At 39.4% G+C, this 24990-nt stretch overlaps 1 protein-coding gene across 2 annotated transcripts in view; it reads left to right on the top strand.

Annotated features, from left to right (window-relative positions):
• CTNNA1 (catenin alpha 1) overlaps positions 1-24990 on the top strand; it is a 120539-nt gene that overhangs the window by 72843 nt on the left and 22706 nt on the right. For both annotated transcript variants that reach the window (XM_029997850.2, XM_029997851.2), the window contains exons 10-11: positions 12694-12786; positions 23679-23835. In XM_029997850.2, the coding sequence (XP_029853710.1) occupies positions 12694-12786; positions 23679-23835 (250 nt within the window). The remainder of the gene's footprint in view (positions 1-12693; positions 12787-23678; positions 23836-24990) is intronic.

Here is a 24990-nt window from a genome sequence, read left to right as displayed (position 1 = left end):
TACAGCTGTTCCATGTGCAGTGGTGGAAACGCTTTGAAGCGGGTTTTGTCTAAAGCTTCCCTTCTTTGTGTTGCAAGCCTAATTTATCTAGAAAATTACATTTAGGGCTTGTTTACAGAAGTTGTTGACTGGCATACCAATAGTACCTATTCTGCCACCTCTTCAGTGGATGTGTGGTGTCCACACATGGAGTTCGTTGGCATAATTACAAAGGTGTAATTGTGCTGCTCTGTCTGCAAGCTTTTCTCCTGCTCTTGCTAGGTGAGCCCTTACTCCCTGCTCCTTCAGAATATGTGTGTCATCTGAAAAGCAACAGGGTGGCTGTCCTCACTGGGATGTAAGAGCAGTTTTTACAGACCTTACCTTGTGTGCAAAATGCCAAGCTGCAAATGAGTTTTACAGAACCTCTATTCAGCCAAACAGTCTGTCTTTCAAGAAAGACTATTCCCCTGAAAGTATGCATTAAACAATATTTCTGACTGGCATCAAAAGGTTCTGCTAAAATGATATGCTGCTGCAACAACTTTTTGAAGGCTTGCTTATTGCTTTTGCTGTCTAAAATGTAACTATAGCTATGAGTAGCATGATCTAGGTGGCTTATAAACCTCTTCCATGAATGTAGATGGATTAATATATGTGCTTAGCTTCGACAGAAGGGGAACAGTACTCCTGCAGAGCCTTTGTCTCAAGGGGATAGAGAGCCACTGCGGAGTCGTATGCAATGTCAAATTTACTGTGAAGGAAGACAGGTTGGGGTGGATTGCACTTACAATGTCTCGGTGTGTCTCTGTCAGAATGGAGAAGGATGTTTGCAAGTTCCCATATGATTCTGCTCTTGGGCAGAAAACTCAGCTACAGGTATCCAGAGAAACAATAAAAGATCGTGTAAGAGCAGAACAGAAGATGTTCCACTTGGTGAGATGAGAAGTGATTGCTTCCACCTGTTTTCAGTGGAAGATAAGTGTGCTGGGGAGTTTATTGTAACTACCCTCAGAAATGCTGCTGAGTGACTCAAGACATCAAATGTGACAAAACAGCTGCAGCGCAGAGTGGAGCTGTGTTGTGTATCACGCTGTGATTGACAGGCTGCTGCGTTTTAGATGTAGAAGAGAACGTGTCCTTTCCTTTAATGCTAAGCAATGGGAAGAAGCACACATAAGACACCTGCTCTGCACTAGGTAACTCAGAAGATCCCCATCTGAATTAGTGAGATGTTTTACACCTTGGATTTAGTACCCCTTTGTTCTGTGACCAGGAGGAGTCAGTGCTGCTCTCCTGGTGAACCAGCCACTAGAGGGGACTGTGATATTTATTTATTTAGTTATTAATACTAAACTGTGGCAGGTGTTGGCTAGATGGGAGGAGTAGCAGTGCTGGTTCTGCTCTGGGTTAGCATGGGGAGTTCTTGCTTCTGCAGTGCAGAGGTGTTTACGGGCCTTCCAAGTAGCTGTAAAGAGATGCAAGCACATGCTTTGGGTAATTTGATTTTGAAACACTCCCTTTTTGGCAGCAGAGTGCTGTCTGCTTTGTGGTTCCTAAAGTCCAGGCAGCCAAATTTGACCAAAAGGCGCAATAACCACAAAAATCTGATTTGCCTGCTGGGTCTGTATCTTCTAGAGAAACCATACCAAAGCTGTGTCCCAAAGGGCTTCCATCTAATTTGTTTCTCGTGTAGTAAAATACTAATGCCCTTATCCTGCATTTTGAAAACTGAGTAACAGTAAAATAGTAAAATGAGACTTTTGTCAGTTGAATAATACATTTCAAAGATAGCTTTCAAAATTGCTCTCTACTAACAGTCCATTAACTAGCTAGCACTCTGCCTGAATTTTGTTAAAGGAGTTTAATTCAGGAATTGAGAAGCCAATTTAAATGCAGCACACAAGAATAACAGAAGAGACAGCATTTCACGAACCAGTGTAAGAAAAAGTTAAATTCACTTGTGAACTATGAAAGTTTTCCTAATTTACAGATTGTAAAGTACTTACTTGCATTCCAGTGGTTTTTACAGTGTTGGGTAAAGTAGCCTTGGCTCTCCAACCTGTAACTTTGCTGTTAAGGAAAGACAGCTTGGCATTGGCATCCTTAGATTTAATGTTCCTCCCTAGAAGAAATTAGGCTGTCCTGCAACTTGGTGCTCATTTTCAATGATGTCACTTAGCACCATGCTGACTTTTTGTTCTTCCCAGTCTTTAAGTGTGCTTGTGCACCAGTTGCCTTTTTACTGCTCCCTGTAGTCACTGCAGTGACACTTCTGGCTATTCTCTGAAAGTGAAAAAGCTATAAATGTTAAGAAACTTTTGCTACACTATTGAATGCTTTAGGGAAAAAAAAAAAAGAGGTTGTCAGTTTGTCGCTGTTGTATACTGTGTAGTTTTAATGGAAAAGTTTCTCAGACCTTAAGAAATTAGGTAGTTAAAAGGTAGATGAGGACAGAGTCCAGGTTAAAATCTTCTGGTAGCTGTTTGCTTGCTGAAGGATATTTTGGTAAGAGAGAGTTTGCAATTCCTTAAAAACAGCGAATAATCTTATCTTATTCTGGAACCCAGTACCCCTGTGTCAAATGTTCTTCTCAAATTTTATGTTTAAGTCTCTTTCTCAGACAAACTTGGTAAGACCAGGGAGGCAAAAGCTCTCAGTGATGTTTCATAAGCATCAATTTTTTTCCAGTTGCCTTAATTTATCTGAAAAGACTGCTCTGTGCCTTTTTTTAATGCACTGGGTTGTATCTTGCATATGGAGAGATGATTTTCTCATCTTCAGTGAAAACCCATGAACAGATGCAGACTGCAAATTTATTTGCTTGGAAAGAATCACATTTGGGCACTTGCAACTCCATAAGCTATCTGTAGCCTCTTGCGCTGACATTTTCCCCTTCTGTCGCCCTAACTGTTTAGCCTGATGTCCTAGAGTAATTCTTCAGACCTTGGTCTAAAAATACCACTTTCCAAAAGCCCAAAGCCTTGCACACTTGCAACATTTTTACTACAATTTGTCCTGATTTGTCCATCCTTACAGCCTATATATTCTTCAGAGAGTCTTAACAGCTGCAGATTTTTTTATATGTGAAAGGCTTTTAAAAAATCTGAAGTGGGTAAAACATAGCTTGGTTTTAAAATAATAGCTAGCTTTTGGACTTCAGACACAGCAAAGGTTTTGAAAAACTGAGGCTTGCCTATCCTCTGTTCATGAGATATAACTTACCTGGACATAGCTAGTTACCTTTGTGATAAAGGTATACACTCAGTGTTTGTGCATCTTACGCATTTATTAAAAATGAAGCACGGAATGGAAGTATCCAGCAGATCTAGAAATAAATCTGGTGTCACAAGATTATCCTTTGTGTCTATTAGCCACCTGATTTCCAAAGTTTATACGAAGTTTATAAAACTAGCATCTTTGGAGGTGGGAGTGGACTGGCTTTGCTTGTTCTTTAAATATTATTTCTTCATGCTTGCCATCAAAGGTGTGTATCAGTACTGAAAGACAGAGACGATGTATCTTGGGTGAAAAATGCAGACAAGCATAGCACTTGACACCCAAATCAAATATTGACTTGGAACGTTTTTCTGAACTTTGGGTATATTAATCTCTCAAAACTCAGCATTTTCCAGGCTAGACTCATTATCAGTCATTACTGTGGTATCTGAGCACCTATTTTTCCTGTTCAGTAAGCTAATTTACAGGGGGAATAAATCTGCAAACTCAAGTTTGTCTTTTACTTGCTTTTATTTTTAAGGTAATTGTGTATTACAAGGGAAATGTCCTTGCGCCATGGTCTGGAGAAGAGAGGCAAAGTTAGTCCAACTTGAGACTAATTTCCTATTTTAAGATGGAGAGCAAAATGTCTCTTCCAAAGAACAACCACGTTTTCTGTAATTTGTCTATAGATAACCTTGGCAGCAATTTGAAACAGATGTCTTTAGTAAATGACCAGTATAACTCTAATGTGCCCTCTAAAGTCTGACACTCTTCAAGAACTGATGCACTTTCCTTGTAAGTTCATTTTATTAGTCAACTAATTCATAAATAAATTAAATTCTACTCATAGAACATGCTTTCCTTACATTCATAATCAGTAAAGTAGGAAAGCCTTAGCTAAAAAAAAAAGTTCTTCCATTTTCCAACAAAACTGGATATACAAGTTTAATACATCATACATAAGTAAAGGCAAGTGACCTTTTAATAGGATAACTTTTGTTCTTGTAAGGGTTTTTTTGAGGCCAATCTTCTAATGCTACACCAAATTATGCATGAAAGGGTCTGTAGAATGCTGGTAGAGATTAAAAATCACGTTGGAAGAGGAATAAGAGATTTCAGGGTAATCTTTCTATCCAGATTTCATTGTAAATATACATGAGAGAAGCCAGATAATCAGTAATCTGACAGTGAAACTAATGGGAGAGATGAAGTGATTGAAGATGAATTTGAACCCTCACATATCTGGACAGCTATTGGGGTGTTTGGAAACATTCTTTTATTTGAAAATCATCCCGGTTAGCTGCTGCTACATAGAGGAGAGGCATTTCTGCCATACCTTTTCCATAGGGGCAGTCATTATGTTGGATGATTGTTGAGAGTGTGGGGTTTGGTCTTTAAACACTTGCGCCAAAGGGGATATGAAGGGTGTAGAAGTTGGAGGTGAATGAGGTTAAGGTTTGGAAAACTATAGAATCATAGAATCATTTAGGTTGGAAAAAACCTTCAAGATCATCGAGTCCAACCATCAACCATTCCCATTAAACCATGTTCTGAAGTGCCTTGTCTACACGCTTTTTAAATACCTCCAGGGATGGTGACCATGTTAACGTCCTTTTACCCCTCTAGAAACAGCCCTGTGTTTACTCTGTTCCTTTTTCCTTTGGAAGCTTCAGGGAAGGGGAAATCTGTAAAAGAGGTCAGGAAGTATAAGCACAGTTGAGTACAGGTGCTGTTGATACGATGCCTTCAGAAGAAGGTAAAAAGCAATAGAGTCCTGGCCTGTTTTATTTTCCAGATATTCGAGTCTTAATTCCAACAGCATTTTTAAGTAGCTTTTGGGGTACAGCTTTTACAGATGTGGCATAAATGTTTTAATTCTTGATATATAACTAAAAGCCTCGATGCAGGTCTGGATTTTCATCATCTTAATCATTAGCAATATTGGAATATTAGTCATGTATTGTCATCAAGGAGTTGCCTGTGTAGAGCTCATTCCTCTTACTATTTTGTTGCCTTCTTCAAGAGCATAATGTGTTTATAATTACCATTAAGCTTGCCATGAACAGTTGTCTGAATCACCAAAAACTGGTTTAAACAGCACCAAGTTGGAAGCCTTTAGTAAGATGATAATGCAGCATGCTCTGAGTGATAAGCAAAATGAGCTAGGAAAGAATTATGATTTCTACTTTGATAAACACAGATGCTTTTTTGGATAAGGATAATTATTCAGGTACTGTCCAAATATCACTGCTAGAAACACTTTTATTTCAAAGAAAAACATTTGTGTTGCTAAGAAGCATCTAAGATGAGGATTCGCTTTGAAAGTTTTAACTTAAGATCAGATCTACATTACATACCAGTGGTGTGATTTCTGTCATGGTAGCTCAGTTCGACTTGTGTAACTAATGTGTTTTGTGCTTATAACAACATTTTATCACTTTAGCTTGTTTGTCTGAGGAAGGAATAGTTCCTGTGCCAATAGTTACATCTGCTGCTACAGCTGCATCCACGAGGGGCACGGTGCCCACGTAGCACACTGGTATTCCTTTACTAGCTCTGCTCTCTGTCAGGTCTATAGAAAGGATAATCTACCAGTCTGGAAATAAAGGTATTCCTGTACTGCTAGCACTTTACTACTGTGGGTATGTTTTATGCTCTAGATGTATTAGTTCCCTTCAAACACTTCTTCCCCCTCTTTCATTGAAAAACTTCCCCATTGGCAAGAGAGAGAAGGGCTCTCCCTTCTGCACTTGCTGCTCAGTAAATGGAGCCCAGTTCACTTTGTTGTGATGCAGAAACTCTGGGTTTGCCCAACTGTGTGAAAAATTTCCCTTCTTTATGAAACCTTGACAACATGTGGGGTTGCATTCTGTTGGAGAAAGACATTTCCTCTGGGTATGGAAGGAGCTTGTTGTACTGAGCTTTCGTGGACAGCTATACCTAGAATGGCATCAGGTAGCTGGAGAGGTTGTTGGGAGACAGCTCATTTAGATTGACAGCCAGATGCAAAGCTGTATTCCTTAACTAGATTTTTAGACACACAGATACAACTTGAAAGGTGCAGGTTTTGCGATTTGATCCCAAAAGTGGTTACCATGAAAATATTAAGCAATTGCCTCAATATTACAGGGAGCAGAAAGTACACAGAATATTGTCTCTGATCCCCTTCCTCTTCCAACCAGTTGCCAGCCTGTTGAAATAAAAAATCCTGAACCCCCAATTTCTTACTGTCTAAGACTTTTGAATGAAAACTGCAAACGTTTTGCTTGCCAGTTTTGTTCCATCTAGCTGAAATTTCCCCTCCATGTGTTTATAACCAGACTTGAAATTAAAATTGCTGTCATCTTCTGTGTGAGGTTGCGGAGCTCTGGAAATAGCAGTTATCTCAGTTTTAGTCCATCGTTCCCCTCTGTGCTTTACGTCTGGAGTTTTTCTGTGTGCGGCTTGTTTTATTTAAAGGCTTTTACTATTTTAAGTTAATACATTGGGATTCTGTTGCCCACAACAAGCTCTTGCAACGTACCTTCTGTGGAGCTGCAGCCACTTGCAACTACTTAAGTCATATAAAATCACAGAGGAGTTGACAGCATGACTCCCGGTAACTTGCTCCAGAGTCCCTATGGGCTTGAACCAAAGTCCTCCTGCCATCCCTCCATGCATTGAAGAAGTGGAACTGTTTTGCGTAATTCATAATTAGCTATGCCTCTGCAAAACTAGTGAGTTCATAGGATTATAGCTATAATGCAGACTTCTCCCTCATGCAGTACCTATTAGGACTGGATGTTAAAATGCTCACATTTGTCTTGAATATTGAGTGTAGTGTACAAGCGAATTAATAAATGTATGGACTTATTGAATAATAAAAGCCTTTTTTTTTTTTAAGAGGGATGGAAATTACATAATTGACACATCTCTTCTGAGAGTCCTCAGTTGCCACTTAGGTTTGCCAGAACAGTTGTTTCTACAGATAAATTAATTTCATGGGCTTTGACCATCATGAAGTGAATCTGGACTGTTTTCTTAATACGGGGGAGGAAGAAATTAGATGTGCTGTATTTGAATTTTGTGAGAGTATCAGATACACTTTTCTTTGGCAGGTCCTCAAGAAGAAAATGTTGAATGGCTGCCTCCCCATTCTTCTTTTTTTTTTTTTTTTTTTTTTTTTACTTTTAATATGGGTGATTTTAAGCTGCTTACAAGTGGGAATTTGCATTCCCAGAGAAATTGTAAAATGAAAAGTAAAAAATAGAGCAAGAAGCTGAAGTTTTGAAGTTTAATCAGACATTAAAATGTCAGGAACACCTTTAAAAAAGCTTTGTTTCCATGTTGCTGAAATTCCCAAAGTATTTGTGTATAAACGGGTATGGTTTTGTTATTTTTGCATAAGGGTTCGTGAGCATCTGTTATGAGAGGATACTGGTTAATGTTAAACTGAAAAGTTATGGTTTTCAATCGTAAGACAGTCTGAAAACTCTTACTTCTGCAATGCTATTTTTACAACTGCAGTTTCAAATGAGAGTAGTCAGACTCTTAGAATTCAATCAGTGTATGTTTGTCTCCTGCATAGCGATACATAATCCTTATTTATAACAATGCTGTGTGGCAGAGGCAGCTCTGACAATTTTAAATTATGCAACAATAAACACATTACAGAGCCTCCTTTGGATTACACCATTGCTGGATGATTGCATCCAGCACCCGTTTAGGAGGGCTTTGCGTACTTGAATTCCTGAAGAAGCTGTCCTAAAACATGGCCTGTAAACAAGGAGGAAAAACTTGCTGTTGCATTTCTGAAGTCAATCCAGGTGCATGAAGCAAAGACTTTAATACAAACTTTCAGTGTCAGCCTTTGAAATCCTTGAAAAAGATTTAATGATAGAGATTATAGTTCCTTTTTTCTCTTCCATTTTTTGTCTCTTATTGAAAAAGCAATTTGTCAATCCTTTAATAAACAGTTCCATGTAAAGTAACCCCTCTACCTAAGCTAGGATGTCAGTGCAAAGAGAAAGTTTAACAAGTACAAAGCTGTAGCAGTATTTCTTGATTATTTTCAACAGTGTAATTTTAGTAGCTTAGCAAAGACCCCAACCTTGTGTAGTTGAGGCTGCTATAGTCTTTGAATTGCTGGAAGACATGGCTCCTTAGTCATTATCTGAACAAATTTGAAGTTTAAAAAAAAAAAAAATCAAAAATGTATTTCAGGTGAAAAAGGTAAAAACTGCCTATTGTCAGACAAGGCAGTTGTCTACAACAGCTGACAACACAAACATAGGCTGACAAATTGTCACTAATGGAGGAAAAAAACTGCTTTAGAAATGTCAAGGTTTTTCCTGATTTAAAATTAGTAAATTCTGAAGCATCAGAATAACTAGAATTTGAGATGGAGTCACTCTGTGACAGATGGTGCAATTTTTTTTTTTTTTTTTTTAATACTGGAATTACACCTTCCTGCTAATAACTTATTCCTGATAGACCCTTTGCCCTGAGATGGTATCTGCTTTTAGAAGGAACGAGTTAAGTAATGCCTCCTCCCAAGGCATCATGTCATCTTGCAGTAGTCTGATGTTGTTGTTAATATCAATCCGATTTGAGTTTCAAAAAGTGACCAGTGCATGAAACCCTCTTCCCAGATGAGTTCGTCGAGCTTGAGTTTTACTTGGCACAGGTTTGTTAGGTCGGTTTGTAGAAATGGTTGTGTCCGTGCACTTCTTGATAATGCTCGGTGCGTTTGTCGCTGGGGGTAAACTTAAGCTCATTCATCTAAACATCAGCAGCTGCTTTGGGTCCATCCTGCTTTTTGGGATACATGAAGCCATCTTTGGGACACGGTTGTATACTCTATAAACTAAGAGAACCTTGATATTGCAGCAAAAAGATGCTTTTGAATTGGTCTGTCAGTGCTGCAAGAGGTATCTGAACTGTGTCAGTCTAGTTGCTCTAGCCTGTCTTCATTCCCAATGTATTTTTAACTTTTTTCAAGAGATTGCTCATTATGGCTGATTACATTATTTGCGATCATTTTGTCTCCTTTGATGCCTGTGCCAGTAGTGCTTATGTAAAGGGGCTTGATGATATTCAATGGTAAGAATGAACAAATGCAGTGGGAATTCAATTGCTATTTTGCTCTCAAGCACAAGTGTTCTTTCTAAATCAAGTCTGACCACTTACTATGTCAGTCAGCTACGTTGTTGGAGACATGGAGCAACTACTTCATTTACATTTGATTTTAGGGGAATTTTTGTTTGTTTGACGTGCTCTTATTTTATTTGGAAGTTTTAGATATGTATGATTTCTAAGTGCTCTGCATGCTTTAAAACAAATTTGGCTGTAGTTGATCTTCATCTCAGTTGTAAAATCCTATGTATTATGTGTATCTGTCAAATAACTGGCCAGTAGTACCCTATCTTCTCTACAAACAGGGAGTTGAAGTTACTTGTCAAATATCACACAGGAGTTATTGATGATGGATTCTTTCAGGTAGTTTTGAAATTAAATTTCTTAATCCTACAACCATCCACCTCAGCTGGTACATGCAATTTTAGAATTCATGCTATAGAGCACCTGATAATGAATGATAATTTAGAATACCTCACTCATTGTAATGTCATTTATAACTTGATTAATTAGTTAACATAGGTCTTCTTAAATTTCAAATTTTAAGAGGTTTGTGAGCATTTTCCAATAGTTTGACAGTCTTCCCATGGGGGCAGTAAATGTTGTATTGCTGTGAATTTACAGCCATGTCCGCAGCACTCTGAAGTCACCTCTGCTGCTGCAACATCCTCACTTTGCTCTGATGTTCAGCAAATAGTTTGCTGGGAAGTTTGTGTGCTAATCTGGCAGAGAAACTAATTCGCCAAAGCAAATAGCTTGCTTTTGGACGAGCATGCTGAAATGAAGTGTTGAGATTTGGAGACACAGCAGTAGAATGGGATGTGGCAGCCAACAGTTGGATTGTCTTAAACTGCCAAAGACCCTCAGTCAGGGAAGCACACATGCTTCTTTCATAAAGGTTGGCAGTCCCAGTCGGGCAATTTCTAAAGAAGAATTGCCATCAGTGAGGTATTCAGAAGAAAAATGACTGTTCAAAAATGACTGTGCAAAAAAGCAAAATTTCATCATACTATGGCGGGGACACTCAATTATAAACTTCTTTGCCTCTCTGTATTCAGACAGAGCGGGGTTTCTCTGTGCTTGATTCATCACACTTGGCTTGAGAGAGAGCACAACATCTCCAGATATCGGAGAGGCTGATTTTGTAGTGCTTCAATGTCGCTTTTATTCAGCCCCTACTCAATAGAGCTTTGTGTTCTTCTCGCTCCTAGAGATTGTAACTGCTGCTGTGGAGGCAGAAACGATGTGGAAATATGGACCATAAAAAATACTGGCAAACTAGTGTTTCTCAAAAATATGACCTGTGCTTAAAACAACAGCAAAATCTTTATTTGACTTTTAAATCATGGCATCTTACTGTCTTCTGATTTTTTTTTTTTTTTTTTTAGCCTCTAAATAAAAGCATAGTATACTACAGCTCACTGTGAACTAGGGATTTAAGACATAGCAAATCTACAGGAAAAACCCCCGATGTTCAAACTAAAATCCCTTTCTGATAGGGCATTATAGAGAGTACAGCTGTTTGGTGGTAGTGCCATGCGGAGAGGAACTAAGCTGGAGACTGTAGCAAATGTGGTAACAGAAAGGACAGAGAAAAGAGCCTTGGCTAAGCTGGGTGCAAGCTGCATGACCTTGCAATGAACTGAAGACTTACTGCAACTCTACCTCATAATATGTAGGTCTTGTCTACAAAGACTAGTGCAAAAGAAAGTTGAGGAGTAGGACACTAATATTTCTGAAAGTTGGCAGAGTTTTTTATGTGATGTTGATGCTGCACAGTCTTTCTCTCAACTTCAGTTTGTTTTAATCCAAATATATGCTGTTGCATCTGTTTACTTGTGGAAACATACCTCTCTTCTTGACAGCGCACTGTTTTGTATCCTTTGGAACTTGATTTGGAACTGGAGGGAGGAAAAGGCTGAGGACTTTGCAATGGGAACTTGCTTTTTGGTCCCAAAATTAATAATGGGTTTAATGAAAAACAGCATTCAAGTATATTGGCATGTGGTTGACGGTTTGTGGGACAGTAATGTATTCTGTGTGGGAACATCTGTCGTAAGGGAATGGCTTGGGAAGGGGGAAAAGCATGTGATATAGCTGCAGATACTACTTCAAAATGACTTGTATATGAATGTACAGGATAGTTTAATTAAAGGGAGAATGCAATTTCCCCAGCTTACAGAGAAAAGTATATGGAGAAATCTGGTTCACTGGTGTTACTGAGCATCTGCTGGCTTGTGGTGATGCTTTTAGAGCACATTTACTGAGGGGTTTTGCAGGTTGCTCTGTCTCTGAAAGGACAGTACTCGGTGTTCATCTCAGTTCACTTCATGCTATTTTTACAGCTTTCTGTGTTCAAATGGCTCAGAATAACATGCTTGTCATTCACCTGTCAACTAAGAAATGTAACTTACTTCAGACTTCCTTCCCCTGAGAGTAGCTCCGATATGAGGAATATCTTCAATTACCAAAACATTCTGTGCTGTCCCCTTCCTGTGTGCTCTTAAAAGGCAGGTGTTTACAAAAGATCCTCTGTTTCAAGGTGACCTAGTTATGGATGCTGCTGTGCAGCAGGTCAAGGTTTTGGAGTAAAGTTTTTAGTATCACAAGATGCTATTCAAATTTTGGAGAATTGTGGATGGATCTTCAAGATCACCTGTACCAGCAAATGGTTTTATTCAATGAATCGCATCATAAATGGAGGGCTGGAGGAACATCTGCCTGATACTGTAGTCTTTGACTAGATAAGTAGTACATCAAGTAGTTTAAGCCAATGCATTCAAATCCCTGTATCCTGTCACAGAGGTGGACTCTGTGCAACACCAGCAAAACAGCTTGAATTTTGCAACACCACTGCACCACTTGCATACATGAATTGCTCGATGAGCCTCCACGTTCTTTTGGGTTCACACGCAGTAGGATATAGAAATGTTTCAAGAAAAAGAGAGCATCCGTATGCTTACGGACATCAGAATACTTAGTTCTCAGATGCATGGGAACTTGATTGTTTTTTTTAATTGTGTGGTTGCTGCTGTCTCACTCAAGTGGGAATGGGCTTTTTAACTGTAACTTCAAGTGCTGCCAATGATGCTTTCGTATGTTTTACTGGAGAGAACTTAACTGAATCAGTGGTAACAATGATTTGTCTGTCCTGTTATGACTATGGTTTTATGATCTGATGTGTTATGATTTTATGACTAGAGAAGGAACAGATGTCATTAGTGGTTTCAAAATTGGTTAAAATTGAACGAATGTGGATGCTTTGTATTTCATGACGGGTTACTGGTCACTGTTGGGGGCGGCTAAAAAGTTTCCTACAGAGGGAAATAAAACCTAGTTCTAACAGTTGTGTTTTGTTTTCTCCCACCTCTGACACAGGTTGCCAACTTGGCCTGTTCCATCTCGAACAATGAGGAAGGTGTGAAATTGGTTCGCATGTCAGCCAGCCAGCTTGAAGCCCTGTGTCCCCAGGTAATGAAAAGCATAAGAACATAAGACATACCCTAATAAGTTGGGCAACTGGTCCTGCTTAGTACATGTTCTGGCCTCTGAGTGGCTGTCTATGGACTTGCTACAGAACTTGACTTTTTCCTTAATATATGTAGAGAATGAAATGCAGTGTAGGCATCAAGACTTAGAAACTTTAAAATACATGACAAAGTAATTAGTGATACAAATGGGTCTTTTTTACATCATAGTTCTAATTTCATTTGGCCAGGGTATTCTAGTAACCTGCAAGAGAGTAAACCGGTGAAACTTCTGTTGTTTACTGTGCACATTCATGTAGCAGGAAGATGTCTTGTGAAGACGCTACCACTGCTCCTGTGCACACTGTAAGATGAATTGTACATACTTTTTTTTTTTCTGAGTAGAATATAAATATGCCAAAAAAATATTCTTGATAGAGCAAGATCAGAGGAAGCTGGCTGTGCCTGAAGAGTTTGAACCTGGCTGAGACTACCTTTTAATTAATAACTTTTTAACGGAAACAAGGAAATTAAGTTTATATAAGCACTAGACTACCCTCTTCCATTTTGACAGCCCTGATGTTTTGAATGTCAACAACTAGATACTTGGATGAACCCCTGAAGACTACAGTGCACTGTCAATTCTTGTAATTTACATTTTTTAAAGCAACAGGAAATTCAGATCTATAATATAAAAATAAGCTGTTATTGGTAATGAGGAGCTAATGGAAAATATGTACTCAAAAAAAATTGGTCAAATGGCATTTTATGAAAACAACGTGTATTGTCTCAGGATTATTTGGAATTTGTTCAGGTTTTCCCGTATGTATTGGTCCTTCTAAAACCAGTTGAAAAGGAGAGATATGTTCACCTGACCCACCTCAGCAGGAGGGAAATTTTGAGGGAATAGGTGAAGACAGTGTGAAGAGCAGGACTATTCTACCTTTTCTATTATTTTTAAGTGACAGTCCTATTAAACAGGTGAAGATAGGCACCTGAGCATAAAATATTAAATACTATCTAGGAGGCCTTCTGTCACCCTGGGGTGAAGTTCTGTGGTTCCCACTCCTGCATCAGACCCTGAGGCCGGTGCATCAGCCGCACTGGCTATGCAGTTCTTTGCCTCCGACATCTAGGGCAAGTGGTGTGTATGGCTCGTTAAAACCAAAGGTCAATTTTTACAGTAGGAACAAAGCATGTGGAAGAAAAAGCTTTTAAAAATACATCTTACCTGGTATAAGGGCTTGCTCTTTCCTAAAGTAACCAGCTAGGTTGGTAATTTTTTTTTTTTTTTTTTTTAGTTATCTCCAAGAATATGGGTGTCTAATGCATGTTGTTCCAAGCAAATGCTGATGCTTTTGAAAATAATAATCTTTCTTAAGTTAGGTTTTCTTTGAATCTAAATGTTTCTGGTAGTTGTCCAAGTCTGGGGAGGGTGTTATCCCCTCCCCATTGCTGAAATTGTGTGTGTTTCAAACTCTTCTATCTTTCCTTTTCCAACAATTGCCTATTTAAATAAATCTACTCCTTTATAAAATAAGCACGATAGTCAACATGAAATAATTAACAAACTATAGTCAATAGTCACCAAACTGTAGTCACATTACTGAAGTACAGTTGTTAACCTTTGACTTCAGGGATTATGGATGATATATTTAACACACAGGAAGCTTTGATTATCTATAAATGGACAAGGGCTATAACTGATGGATTTTGACTTTACAAAGGTCACATATCTGAACTTCCAAGCCTGCAGTTTAGATGCACCACTGTACAGTCTTGCCTTAATTTCAGGGTTGTTGCCAAGAGATTAGTAAATGGCACTATAGATGTTTATAGCACTTGAGAGAGTGCTGTTACATTACATTACATGTTCTCTGGTTGATTCTTTAATGCTCTAAGAGTATTTAAATATGTTGTGAATCCTGAGAGATAATTAGGGGCACTTGTCTAAACTGTTTTACAAATGGCATCTGTGTTTTCTCCTAACAAGACAAAAGTTTGTCTTGTGCCAGTCTAAGCGGCGCAGCACACTATCATCCTCCTCAACTGAGTTACTGAATGGTCCCCAAACTTTGATTATCCTGTATAATCTCTAAATGCTTCTAGATATAAGAAGATATAAAGAACAGCACAGTGGGATTTCGTTTCCTTTTTCAGACAATTATCTGTTTATTTTGAAGTTTATTGCTGATGAGATTCGCAGCTGCTTCTTGAATCCTTTCAGGTGACTGTGCTGAACAAGTTGTGACTTAGGCATAAAATACAGATTTAATCCAACGCTATCTGTTTGGTTTTTTGGTGGTAGTTTTTTGGGGTTTTAGGTTTTTTGTTTTTTGCTTAGAAGGTATTTTTCCAGGAAGATGCTGGATTTGGAATGAGTCAAGTCAATCAGTAATTACAATACTCCCTGAAACTCAAGTGAATATGTCAATATCACACGGAAATACGATGTATGAAATTTAATTCAAGGTATTGCTGTTGTTGAAAGGATGAAACTGAAATTTAATGCACTTGAGTCCCAGGTAACCTCTTAAATAGCTTAGCTGAGTAGAGGCCATTCTGGGAGTAGGGAACTCCTGGTTAAAGAATGATTTCTGCAGAAATCAATCTGTAGAGTTAATTATAAAAGCTGTATCTCAAATAGAGCAGTTATTCGGTCCCTTGCCATAACTAGCCTTTTTGAGCCAGCAGCAGGAGAAAGGAACATGCAACACTTCAAATTGGTTAGGGAAATCTTGGAAGTTTTGTTGATGCAGACAAGAATTCAGTCGTTGCCAGTGTCACCTACAAGTGCAGATGTTCTCAGGTTTGAAATTTAATTCTTTGAGGAAAAAGATGTGGAAAATTTTTCATCTGAAAATTCTCTACAAAAGCCAGCAGTTAAATTTGTTTAGTGTGGCTATGTTACTGGAAATCAGCTCTTCCTCAAGAGTAACATCATCCTTCCTGTTTGTGAGTCCCCAGCCAATTAAGACAGAAATTAATGCAAAGTTGAAGACTTAATGTGATATTTAGAGCTCCCGTTTGATGGTGCAGAAGGAACCATTAGGAAGAGCTGTGCATGCTCTGCAGTAGCCAACTGGGTGACTTGTGTTAGTCTGGGTTTACAGAGGAGAAATAAGGCAGCATTAGGGGTCACTGGTGTTTTTCTTCATGAAGCCTTGACTTACAAGCCTGCCTGCATTCTTTTTTTGAGGACGTGCATTGCTGAAAGTCTGTATATCAAAGTGAGACAACTTTGTCCAGCATCTCACAGGAGCTACTTGCAGTCCTGCAGCTTCATGCCTTGCTAGGTGGTAGGAGAAACAGACCAGTCTATGGTGGGTTAAGATGAAGGAACAAAAGTCCTCCATCACTACTGTTAAGCATTGTTTTTTTAAAAAAAAATATTTAAGATGTCTTTCATAATGGAAATGGAAAAGTACTGCTTTGAAATGCTTGGAATAGTTGGCAGTTCCTCCATTTGCCTAGCAGAGTGCTGGGGGAAGTTTTCTTTGCCTTCTTGCTAAACACAGAGCTTGCCAGTGGTAAATTAGCGAAAGATTTTGTTTATCTCGACTCTAAAACCTGGATCCTTGCTCGTAACTCTGGCTTCTGAGTTCCGTTTCCAAGAAGTACTTGCTTTGGGAGCCTGCAAAAGCTGTTTTGTAACAGCATTTTGCATTAAAGATGTCTGAGAAGAAAGCTTAACCATAGGAGCGTTTCTGATCATACAAGCTGTAGGTGTTCAGAAAGCAACAGTGAAAATGCCCCAGTACAGCTCTTGAAAGGAAAGAGTGTTGCTCCAGCCTTTTGATGTGACAGTCTGCTGTCACTTGCAGCTGTTACCAGTTATATGTTGACTTTCTTGTTCTTTAAAGCCTCTGTGAAGTTCATCTAGAGACTTCTAACCAAATTGCAGTCAGGCTGAGAGTGTTAGAAAATAATTATGGATTAGAATTTCCATCAGTTTTGGTGTTTGCTTCTGCCAGCAAAAGCTGGAGCCCATTGCCCTTCAGACTGATCATCTTCTGGGAAGTGGGTTGCAGGAGCAGGGTAGACCTGCACTTCCCTGGTGTGGACATACTGGACCTGTTCTCCCATCTGTAGGGCAGGGCTTGCTCTGAGCCAGTGCTGGTTGCTTTTCTCCTCTGCTGCCCATCCTCATTAGAAACACTGCCAGGCAGCGGCTCTGCCTGTCCTTTATGTGCTCCCTCTATCTATACTTACCTTAGCACAGACAGCATGTTTGACGTAGCTCACCGTCCCCTGCACAGTCAAGTGAGTGTTGCCCATTAAACAGACTCCAGATAATTCTTGGATTAAATCACATTTTTTATAAAAATAAATTGGCTCTTCTCATATTAACATCTTGTTTTAATAATTGCTGTTCCATATCCTTATATTCCAATTTTGAAATGCTTGAAAAGCAATTTGCTGCTTATAGATTTCTGATGAGGCAGATGGTTACATATGCTGATCACACCTACTGACATAGACAAAATACCATATCATAAGGAATCCCATGTAGAGGTTCCAAATAGCATGAAAACTTTTGTTTAAAAGTTGCAGCATCTTAGAGAAACAACCCCCCCCCCCTCCAATCCACCCCCTCAAATCAACCGAACCCAAATGTGACGGGCAGACTTTCTCTCCTCCTTCAGTCCCCAATTACTGCCAGTTCCCTGGTGGCTGTTGGAGAAGAAGATAACTTCATTTTTCTTGCAGTAAAGACTTAACATTGAACAATTGTCCCCTTTTTTTCTTCTCTTTGAAAGACTGTCAGATTTTTTTTGAATGTGCTAACTAGCAGATCTATCTCCAGACTGTTTAATTACAGGTGCTTGAAGCATTTTATTGGCATTGAGTAGAAATCCTTACATTAAAAACTTAACACTTGGGTTGCAGTTTTGTATCATGCAGGCTTGCTGTGAAGAAGAGCCAGCACAGGATAGGAGTGGTCGTCAAAGAAACAGTATTAGAAACTCAAGCAGTTACTGATGCATAAAAAGAAGCAAAGATAGGAGAAAGGGATTCAGTTCTGTAGAAGGAGGTATGTTAGTGTGTAAGGACCGTATGTTTTCATCACAGGCGTAGTATGATCTGTGGAGTGCAGTAGCTGAACAGCGTCCGGAAGAGACATAGAGTCCCTGAAACCCTCAAAGCTTCAGCACTTGAAGTCAGTGAAATGCAAAATGAAGCAACACAAATGGACATCAAAACAAACAGCACCAAAATTCTTGCAGCTTCTACATTAACTGGTACTATAATATCAGTCCTCAGCTACAAATGAAAATGCTTTTTCCATATATGGGGAAGTTGATAGCGTAATTATCTGTACACAATATGCACATAGTAAATACTTTGACAGTAGTATATGCTAAACTGGAAAAGGTCATGTTATTCCAGTAAAAGTGCGTATCTGTGGGTCATTATAGCTCTGTAACAACAAGAGAAGTATCTCTGCAGAGATGCCTGCAGTCACTCTGTGCGTAACTTGCAGAAAAGGAATGTGCTCAAAGTACCTTTTATACATTGGAACAAAGTATTGGAAATCAAAGCAAACCTTTCCTCCTTCTTTTGGTGCATCAGCATCTGTACACTTGCTGGTCACTGCTATTATAGCTAGTGAAAGTGCAAAACAATCTCCTGTATGTTTTGCTTCCAGGCATTTCAGCTCATCAGAGTTTGCAGAGTGATTTTTGCCATATTGAAGTATGTGGAGGGCTAGCACACGTAGACGTGCGATGCAAACCTGGGGTTGGAGGTTACTGGAAGTGACTTAAATGTCCTGCTTATGAACTTTTTTTTCCACTCTGAGCAGAATGCAGTCAGGAGCAGGGAAGGAGACATGAGTAGTGTGAATGCTGGAGGTGACTTTGGCATCTGGCATATGTAACATTAAATTATGAGCAGCTTCTTACAAACTGCCAGTAAGCAAGCTATGCTTTCTTTAATACAGAAAAATATGAGCATTAAAATCCACCTGGGCAAGGGGAGAGTCCTGGCTGGGCTCAGCTGGTGTGGCAGCTTTGGTGGTGAAGTCATGAATTCATTTGTTGATCATTTGGGAGGCTGTGATCCGTGAATCATGTTTTTGCTTCTACCCTACAACTAGCCCTCAGTATCACCAGAGGACTCTGTGAGGCAGGAATAAAATCGAGCAAATGAGGGGCACTGCGTGGTGCAATTACCAGTTTTGGCAGGTTGAATAAGAGACTTCTTCCATTCAGCCTTGTGCTGAGGTTGCTCCAAAAGGCAAAGCTGAGATCACTGCTTCTGCCCTTGCTTGTTCTTGGATCTTCTCCCCAAAGCAAACTCGATCCTGTGGTGTGCTTGACGAGCTCCCTTTCACATACTCCAGAATAAAACTGATTTTCGCATCCCAGCTGGGGCTTGGTTTGTGCGTGTCCCTTTTTCCTCTGCCCCTGAGGTGATAGCTGATGGGTGTGTGCTTGTTTTATTAGTGCCACCTCCCCCCCCCCCCTTTTTTTTTTTTTTTTTTTTTTTTTAAACAAATGCAAACTATCCTGGATTTGAAGGCCATGGAGCTACTTTCCAACTCATTACTCAAATGCCACAAGAAAGCTGGTAAATCAAGATCTTTATTTAAAAACAAAAAACAAGTGAGTTACTTAGGAACTGCAGATGTTTTGGTTGTAAAGAAAAGGTGTGTAGTGAGGAGAGGGGAGAGGACTGGGTGTTTGCTTTAGAGCTTTTGAAACTGAAAAACTCCTTGTTGTGTCACAGTAGCATCCTAAAACCAATACTACAGGAAGCAGGGCAAGGCTAAACCAGCTGCAGAAAGAACAGTCTCCTGTAAAGAGAAAAAAGTCCCTATCAAAAAGACTGAGGCAAAAAATAAAAAGTGCTTATAGCCATTGAAATGGAGAGTTATGTGGCTTAGAGACATTGTGTGCACTGAGACTATATTAAAAGATACAACATGTAGGGATTGCAATGCAAAATAAATAGGTGATAGTTTTCTTCCCCCAAGTGTTGTTTCTTCCTTTGGCTATGCCAGCCAACTGTTCTTTGTAGGAACACCACTGTGAATGAAAGCTTTCCTCTAGCCTCTATATCAGTCTTTCAGATCAGGTGCTATAAAGATGAGGCTAGAAGCCATGCTAAATTAAGCCTAAAAAAATTAATTCTGGCTGACCCAATGGCTTTAGCTTACACAAAAGTATATCTAAGGTTAAGGTGTTTTCTGTCCTGGAATAGCTGTGCTTTTTAAAAGAGCTTCTGGGCAAAGTAGCCGCAGTCTTGTAACCCAGGGAGAAGTAGCTCTTCGGGGAACCTTGGGGAGTCCTGCCCTGCAAAGGTATAAATATATAAATTCAGTCTGACACCTTTAGTTTCAGTTGGAGGAGTGGGGGGGGGAGAAAAAAGAAGCAGGTTCTTCCCATGAAAGACACCAGAAGAGGATTTGAGGTATGGATTGAGAAATCAATTGCAAGTCTTTTGAATCCTAGGCGTCCCCAATCTTGAAGCGTTCATTGCCAAGTCCTGGCTGCTGCCGCAGGAAGCTGCGAGGTAGAGGAGAGCAACTCCAAGTAACTTGCTGGAACCACATTATCGAGCATTGGGCTGTCTGACTTGAACATTGCAATTGCTACATGAAACAAAGCACCGATAAAAATAGTGTGTTTTCTTGCCATGCTTCATTTCCTTCTGGATAGTCTCAAAATGTCCCTGTTTGATTCTTTTCTTTGTACGACTTCAGTGAGTCATTGTGATCACAGTGCTCTGGCAGCATTTTGAAAAGCTCTGAAATACAGAATATTTCCTTGAAATTGCTAAATGTTTTACATGGAAGCAGTTACATTTCAGGTAGTCTGGACATGTTCTTCCTATTTTTTGAACTATATATATATATACATCTCCTTCCTGTAAGAGTTACTCATATTTTAAATTAATTGCCCAATGCTTCATGTTTTTTGGAGAAGCAATAGTGTACTTTAATCAGTCCCTTCCCCCTCCCCCACAAGTGTTCTTTTTTAGATAATAAAGGAATCATAGTCTTGCTACATACACAGACTATTTAAGATCCAGCATCCCTGTCCTTTTCCCATGTCTATCTAAGCATCTGTTGGGGAAAAAAAAAATCAGTCACTCTGTACCGGATACCAGGCATTATGTAAGAGCATATTTACTTGAATAGATAATTTGCAGGGTTTCGTCAGTAATCCCTGCAGCATTACCTCAAGCAGACGTGTGAGATGGGTCCAGGATACCTTGCCCACATAAATGCTAAGCTGTGCATAGAGTGAAGGGTTTTATCACCCCTGCTAAAACTGAATGTTGTGACCACTTTGCACGTGGAGATAGAGTATGTGCTACAAAAAAGGACTATTGAGCTGTATCTGCTGTCTTGAATTTCTTCCTATGCACACACGTACCTGTGTGGGTTTCCTAAGTTGTAGTTTTGCCTTTAGCTCCACAGTGACACTTGATAGCCATTGATTTCCCCACCAGGTTGTCCTCATCTCTAGCACTACTGGCTGCTTTCCAAATGAAAGACACATCTGCTTGTAAAGGAGATCTTACATGGTAGTTTTGCTTGGCCATTTTTTAAAAATATGTTTGCCTTGGCCATGTGTTTTTGCTGTTGTAGTGTATTAAAAAAAATCTCCTTTTTTTCAGTTGGACAAGCTGCCTGTTGGGAGGATGATGGTGCAGCTTGTGCCTCCTGCATTTGGATTTGGTGATGATGCCCATTTTGAGTTTCTTGAGTACTTGCAGAGCCCTGTGTGACAGCTCTTCCATCACATGTGAAGAGTTGCTTAATGTGGGCATCTGGGGTTGGACATGTGCTGTTGACAAAGATTAATTGTTCAGACAGATGCTGCTGTCCAGACATACATCACGCAGGTACACAGGCCATATGTTCTTCAACGTTAATGCTGACCTGTCTCAGTGCTTAAAGTGTGTTTTTCATATCTGATATTAGCCAAGGCAGCTAGAAGAGAGCAGGAGAAAGTGGCCTGACCCTTGGTATCGCCATCTTCTGTGTCTCGGTAGTTACAGTTACTAGCAGGATAAAAGCTGAGAACAAATTTCTGGAGCATTGTCTGGTTCACCCTTTTTGTTTCCAGGACACTTGTTATTTGGATTCATCTTCATAAAACTTTGGATATCTAGATTTTGATTGATAGGTGGATAATTCATTACGTCAATCAGACTAGGGCAATAAATGGCGGTGGCTAGACTTCAGAAGCAGAGCTTTTGAGCAGAGGACAGGTTTCCTTTTCAAAAACCTCTATTTCTGTTTGATTTTAAATTTTTAAACATGACTTTTTTGGGGGCTTTCAGGACTTGAGAACCATGATCTTAACAGGCACCGTGAGTGAGGGTAGCAGAGCAGTGTGGACCACGGCTGGCAGCAGGTCTGTCTCTGAAGAGACATCCTGATTACTGCAGCTGCCTACACAGACGGTGTGACTTCAGTGGCTGGTTTAAGGAAGGGGAAGCAGCAGAGGACCCCACGTTCTTTGTGAAGGACGGGGATACTCTCATTATTGCCAAGGTTCAAAGGCATGTTTCATCCCCACAGGTCTCCTCAACAGATTGTCTCTCATGCCAAATTGTTTCTTGCATTTTTCTGTGTTATCAAACCCATCAAACTCATTTTGATTTGTGACCCAGACTTGCAGCCTCCATCTCCAGAGTCAGGATGGTAGCGTGGAGAGCAGTATAGCTTTTCTGTGGATTTTCCTTAGTCACTGCTAACTTCTAGCATCTCTTGGGTGAATCAGCCTCCTTCTCCTGCCCGATTCATTCAGTGCCATTGTGATATGTTTGACATCACCATCATTTCCATGTTCAGTGACTTATATATTTTTTTTTAAATGCTTTGTGACGCTTTTAAATGAAGCAAGTAGAGAAAGTAGATTTTGGAAAACCGGGAACATCTGGTGCTTGCGTGTTTTGTTCGGCAACTTTGTGAAATTAATACGGTCCTAAAGTAGAGAAGAAAAACTATATGTTGAACTTGTAAGATAATTAGCTCTAACTCTCAGGTGCTTGAAAACAAAGTTAGGATTGTCACGTTGGTCTGACTGTGGATGGTTTCTCATGCCTGGCATGTTTCCAGGTCATTCTGCTGGAGCAAAGTGCAGCAAGAACACAAGCAGGCTTTTGAGATTGCTTTTTTTTTCCCCACACCCAAAGAAGCTTTTTTGGTCATTTAATTGACTGATTAGTTGGCACAGCATAAACTTAGTTACCCAGCAGTACGTGTAGCATTTCTTCTGCTTAGAAAAACAAGGATCTGGAGTAAATTAGTCTTAAGGTTTGAAGAAAACTAGTAGGGGGGTGTTCAGGAGGAGCATCAAATAGTATCCTCTCCTCCTGTTCCTGGGCTAATCTGCCTCTTCTACAGCTGTAACAGAAATCTCAAGGTACTATAACAATTACTGCCAAAGTACAGAGTAAAGCTTTAAGGAAAAGAAGGTAAATACAAAATTTATCTTTAATTTTGTATTTGCATATTGTTTCTATTTTAGACTGTGTAAGATTAATCCTTTTTTGACCTTTTTTCTCAGGTTCTGGCAAGTAGCTTAGGAAATGCAGCCTCCAGTGTACTAAATGTCATCCTGCCTAAAATACTTAACAACACAACCTGCACTGAGAAAGCAACACCTTTTTAACATGAGCTGTTAAAGAAAGGTGAAGCTAGCTCTTGTGAATACTTGCCAAGTGTTTTTGTTTGTAATAACTAACCATAATAAATGTGGAAGCAGGTATGAGTTGGATGTGAGAGCAACAGAATAAAACACTTTTGTGTTTAAACATCAAGTTCCTGAAAACTTATTAAACTTGCTTTGTTTGCTGTTGAACTCATTGGATAAACATATGGAAACTAATTGTTTCATTAAGGGTATGTTTTAAAAATCCAGAGGTATTTTATAGGTCATTAATGCTGCACTGGCTCTGGCTGCTAAACCTCAAAGCAAGCTGGCTCAAGAAAACATGGATCTCTTCAAAGAGCAGTGGGAGAAGCAAGTCCGCGTGCTGACAGATGCTGTTGATGACATCACTTCTATTGATGACTTCCTGGCTGTATCAGGTAATCAGGGGTTTGATTTCAGAAATAATCATTCTCGTAACTGAGCTTATTCATGGAAACAAGTGATTTCTACACATGCTCTGGAGTCTTCTCAGGTTTTTGGAGGGGATGGTGTTGGTACACTTCACCTGGCAAGAGTCATCTTCTGCCGAGTGAGGTGTGAAAATAGAGCAGGAGATCTTGGCATGAGGAGAAGAGGTATTTTTATAGTGTGAAAACAGCAATAGTTTAGTTCAGCAGGTACTCGAGAAACCTGTCACTGCACTTAAGGCGTGTGCATGCATGAATGTATGTATTTACATGTCAGTAGACAGATCAGCTTAAACATAGTGAAAGACACTTTACATCTCAAGATTTTGAATTGCTAGCTGAACTACCGATGAATTACCATCTAGCTACTGTAGACAAACCTCACTGGTAACATTGAGGGAAATAGAATATGTTTATGTCCAAGTTATGAACTAACAAAACAGATGATCATTCAATTCACCTTAGACTCTTCTTATGTAAACAAAAATGAACATCAAATTGTGGTCATACAAGTTAATTAAAATACAACTGTTCATACAGAGAATGTTCTGTGAATATTTTTAACCATGTCAGCTTTAGTAAAGTTTTTTAAAAAGATTAGATCATTATAATAGATTAATAATTCCATTTGGCAAAGTGCTTGCCAAGGTAGTCCATTTTGTCAGCATCATTGATAAAGACCCACTATTAGCTGTAGTGACTTAGAAATGAGGGGGGGCATTTTTATTTTAACATCCTCTAATTCTGCTCTGGTCAGAGAACATAGTGATATAACCATGTGAATTTTGTCTGCAATAGCGTTCGCAAATTATCGCTACAAAACTGAGGGTCTAATTTTCCTGGTGCAAACAGGCTTGGTCATCTCAAATGACCTAAAAACTCCAGTTGTAAAGAGAGATTTCACAGGAGAATGTGTGGAGTCAGAAGTACCAGGTGAACATAACTAGAAAATGTAGATGAAAACTTAAGGTCCTGAATTAAAAGACCATCTCTTTCTTTCTTTTTTTTTTTTTTAAATTGGAAAAAAGAAAACAACAACAACAACAACAAAAAAAAACCCTAAACCCCAAGTAGTGTTTCTATGATGAGTCACCTGTATTATCATACATGTTGTATTGTGGTTCC

This window comes from Aquila chrysaetos, chromosome 22, assembly GCF_900496995.4.
Source record: "Aquila chrysaetos chrysaetos chromosome 22, bAquChr1.4, whole genome shotgun sequence".
NCBI lineage: Eukaryota > Metazoa > Chordata > Aves > Accipitriformes > Accipitridae > Aquila > Aquila chrysaetos.
Note: the sequence above shows the minus strand (reverse complement) of the source record. Positions and strands in the feature narration are given on the sequence as shown.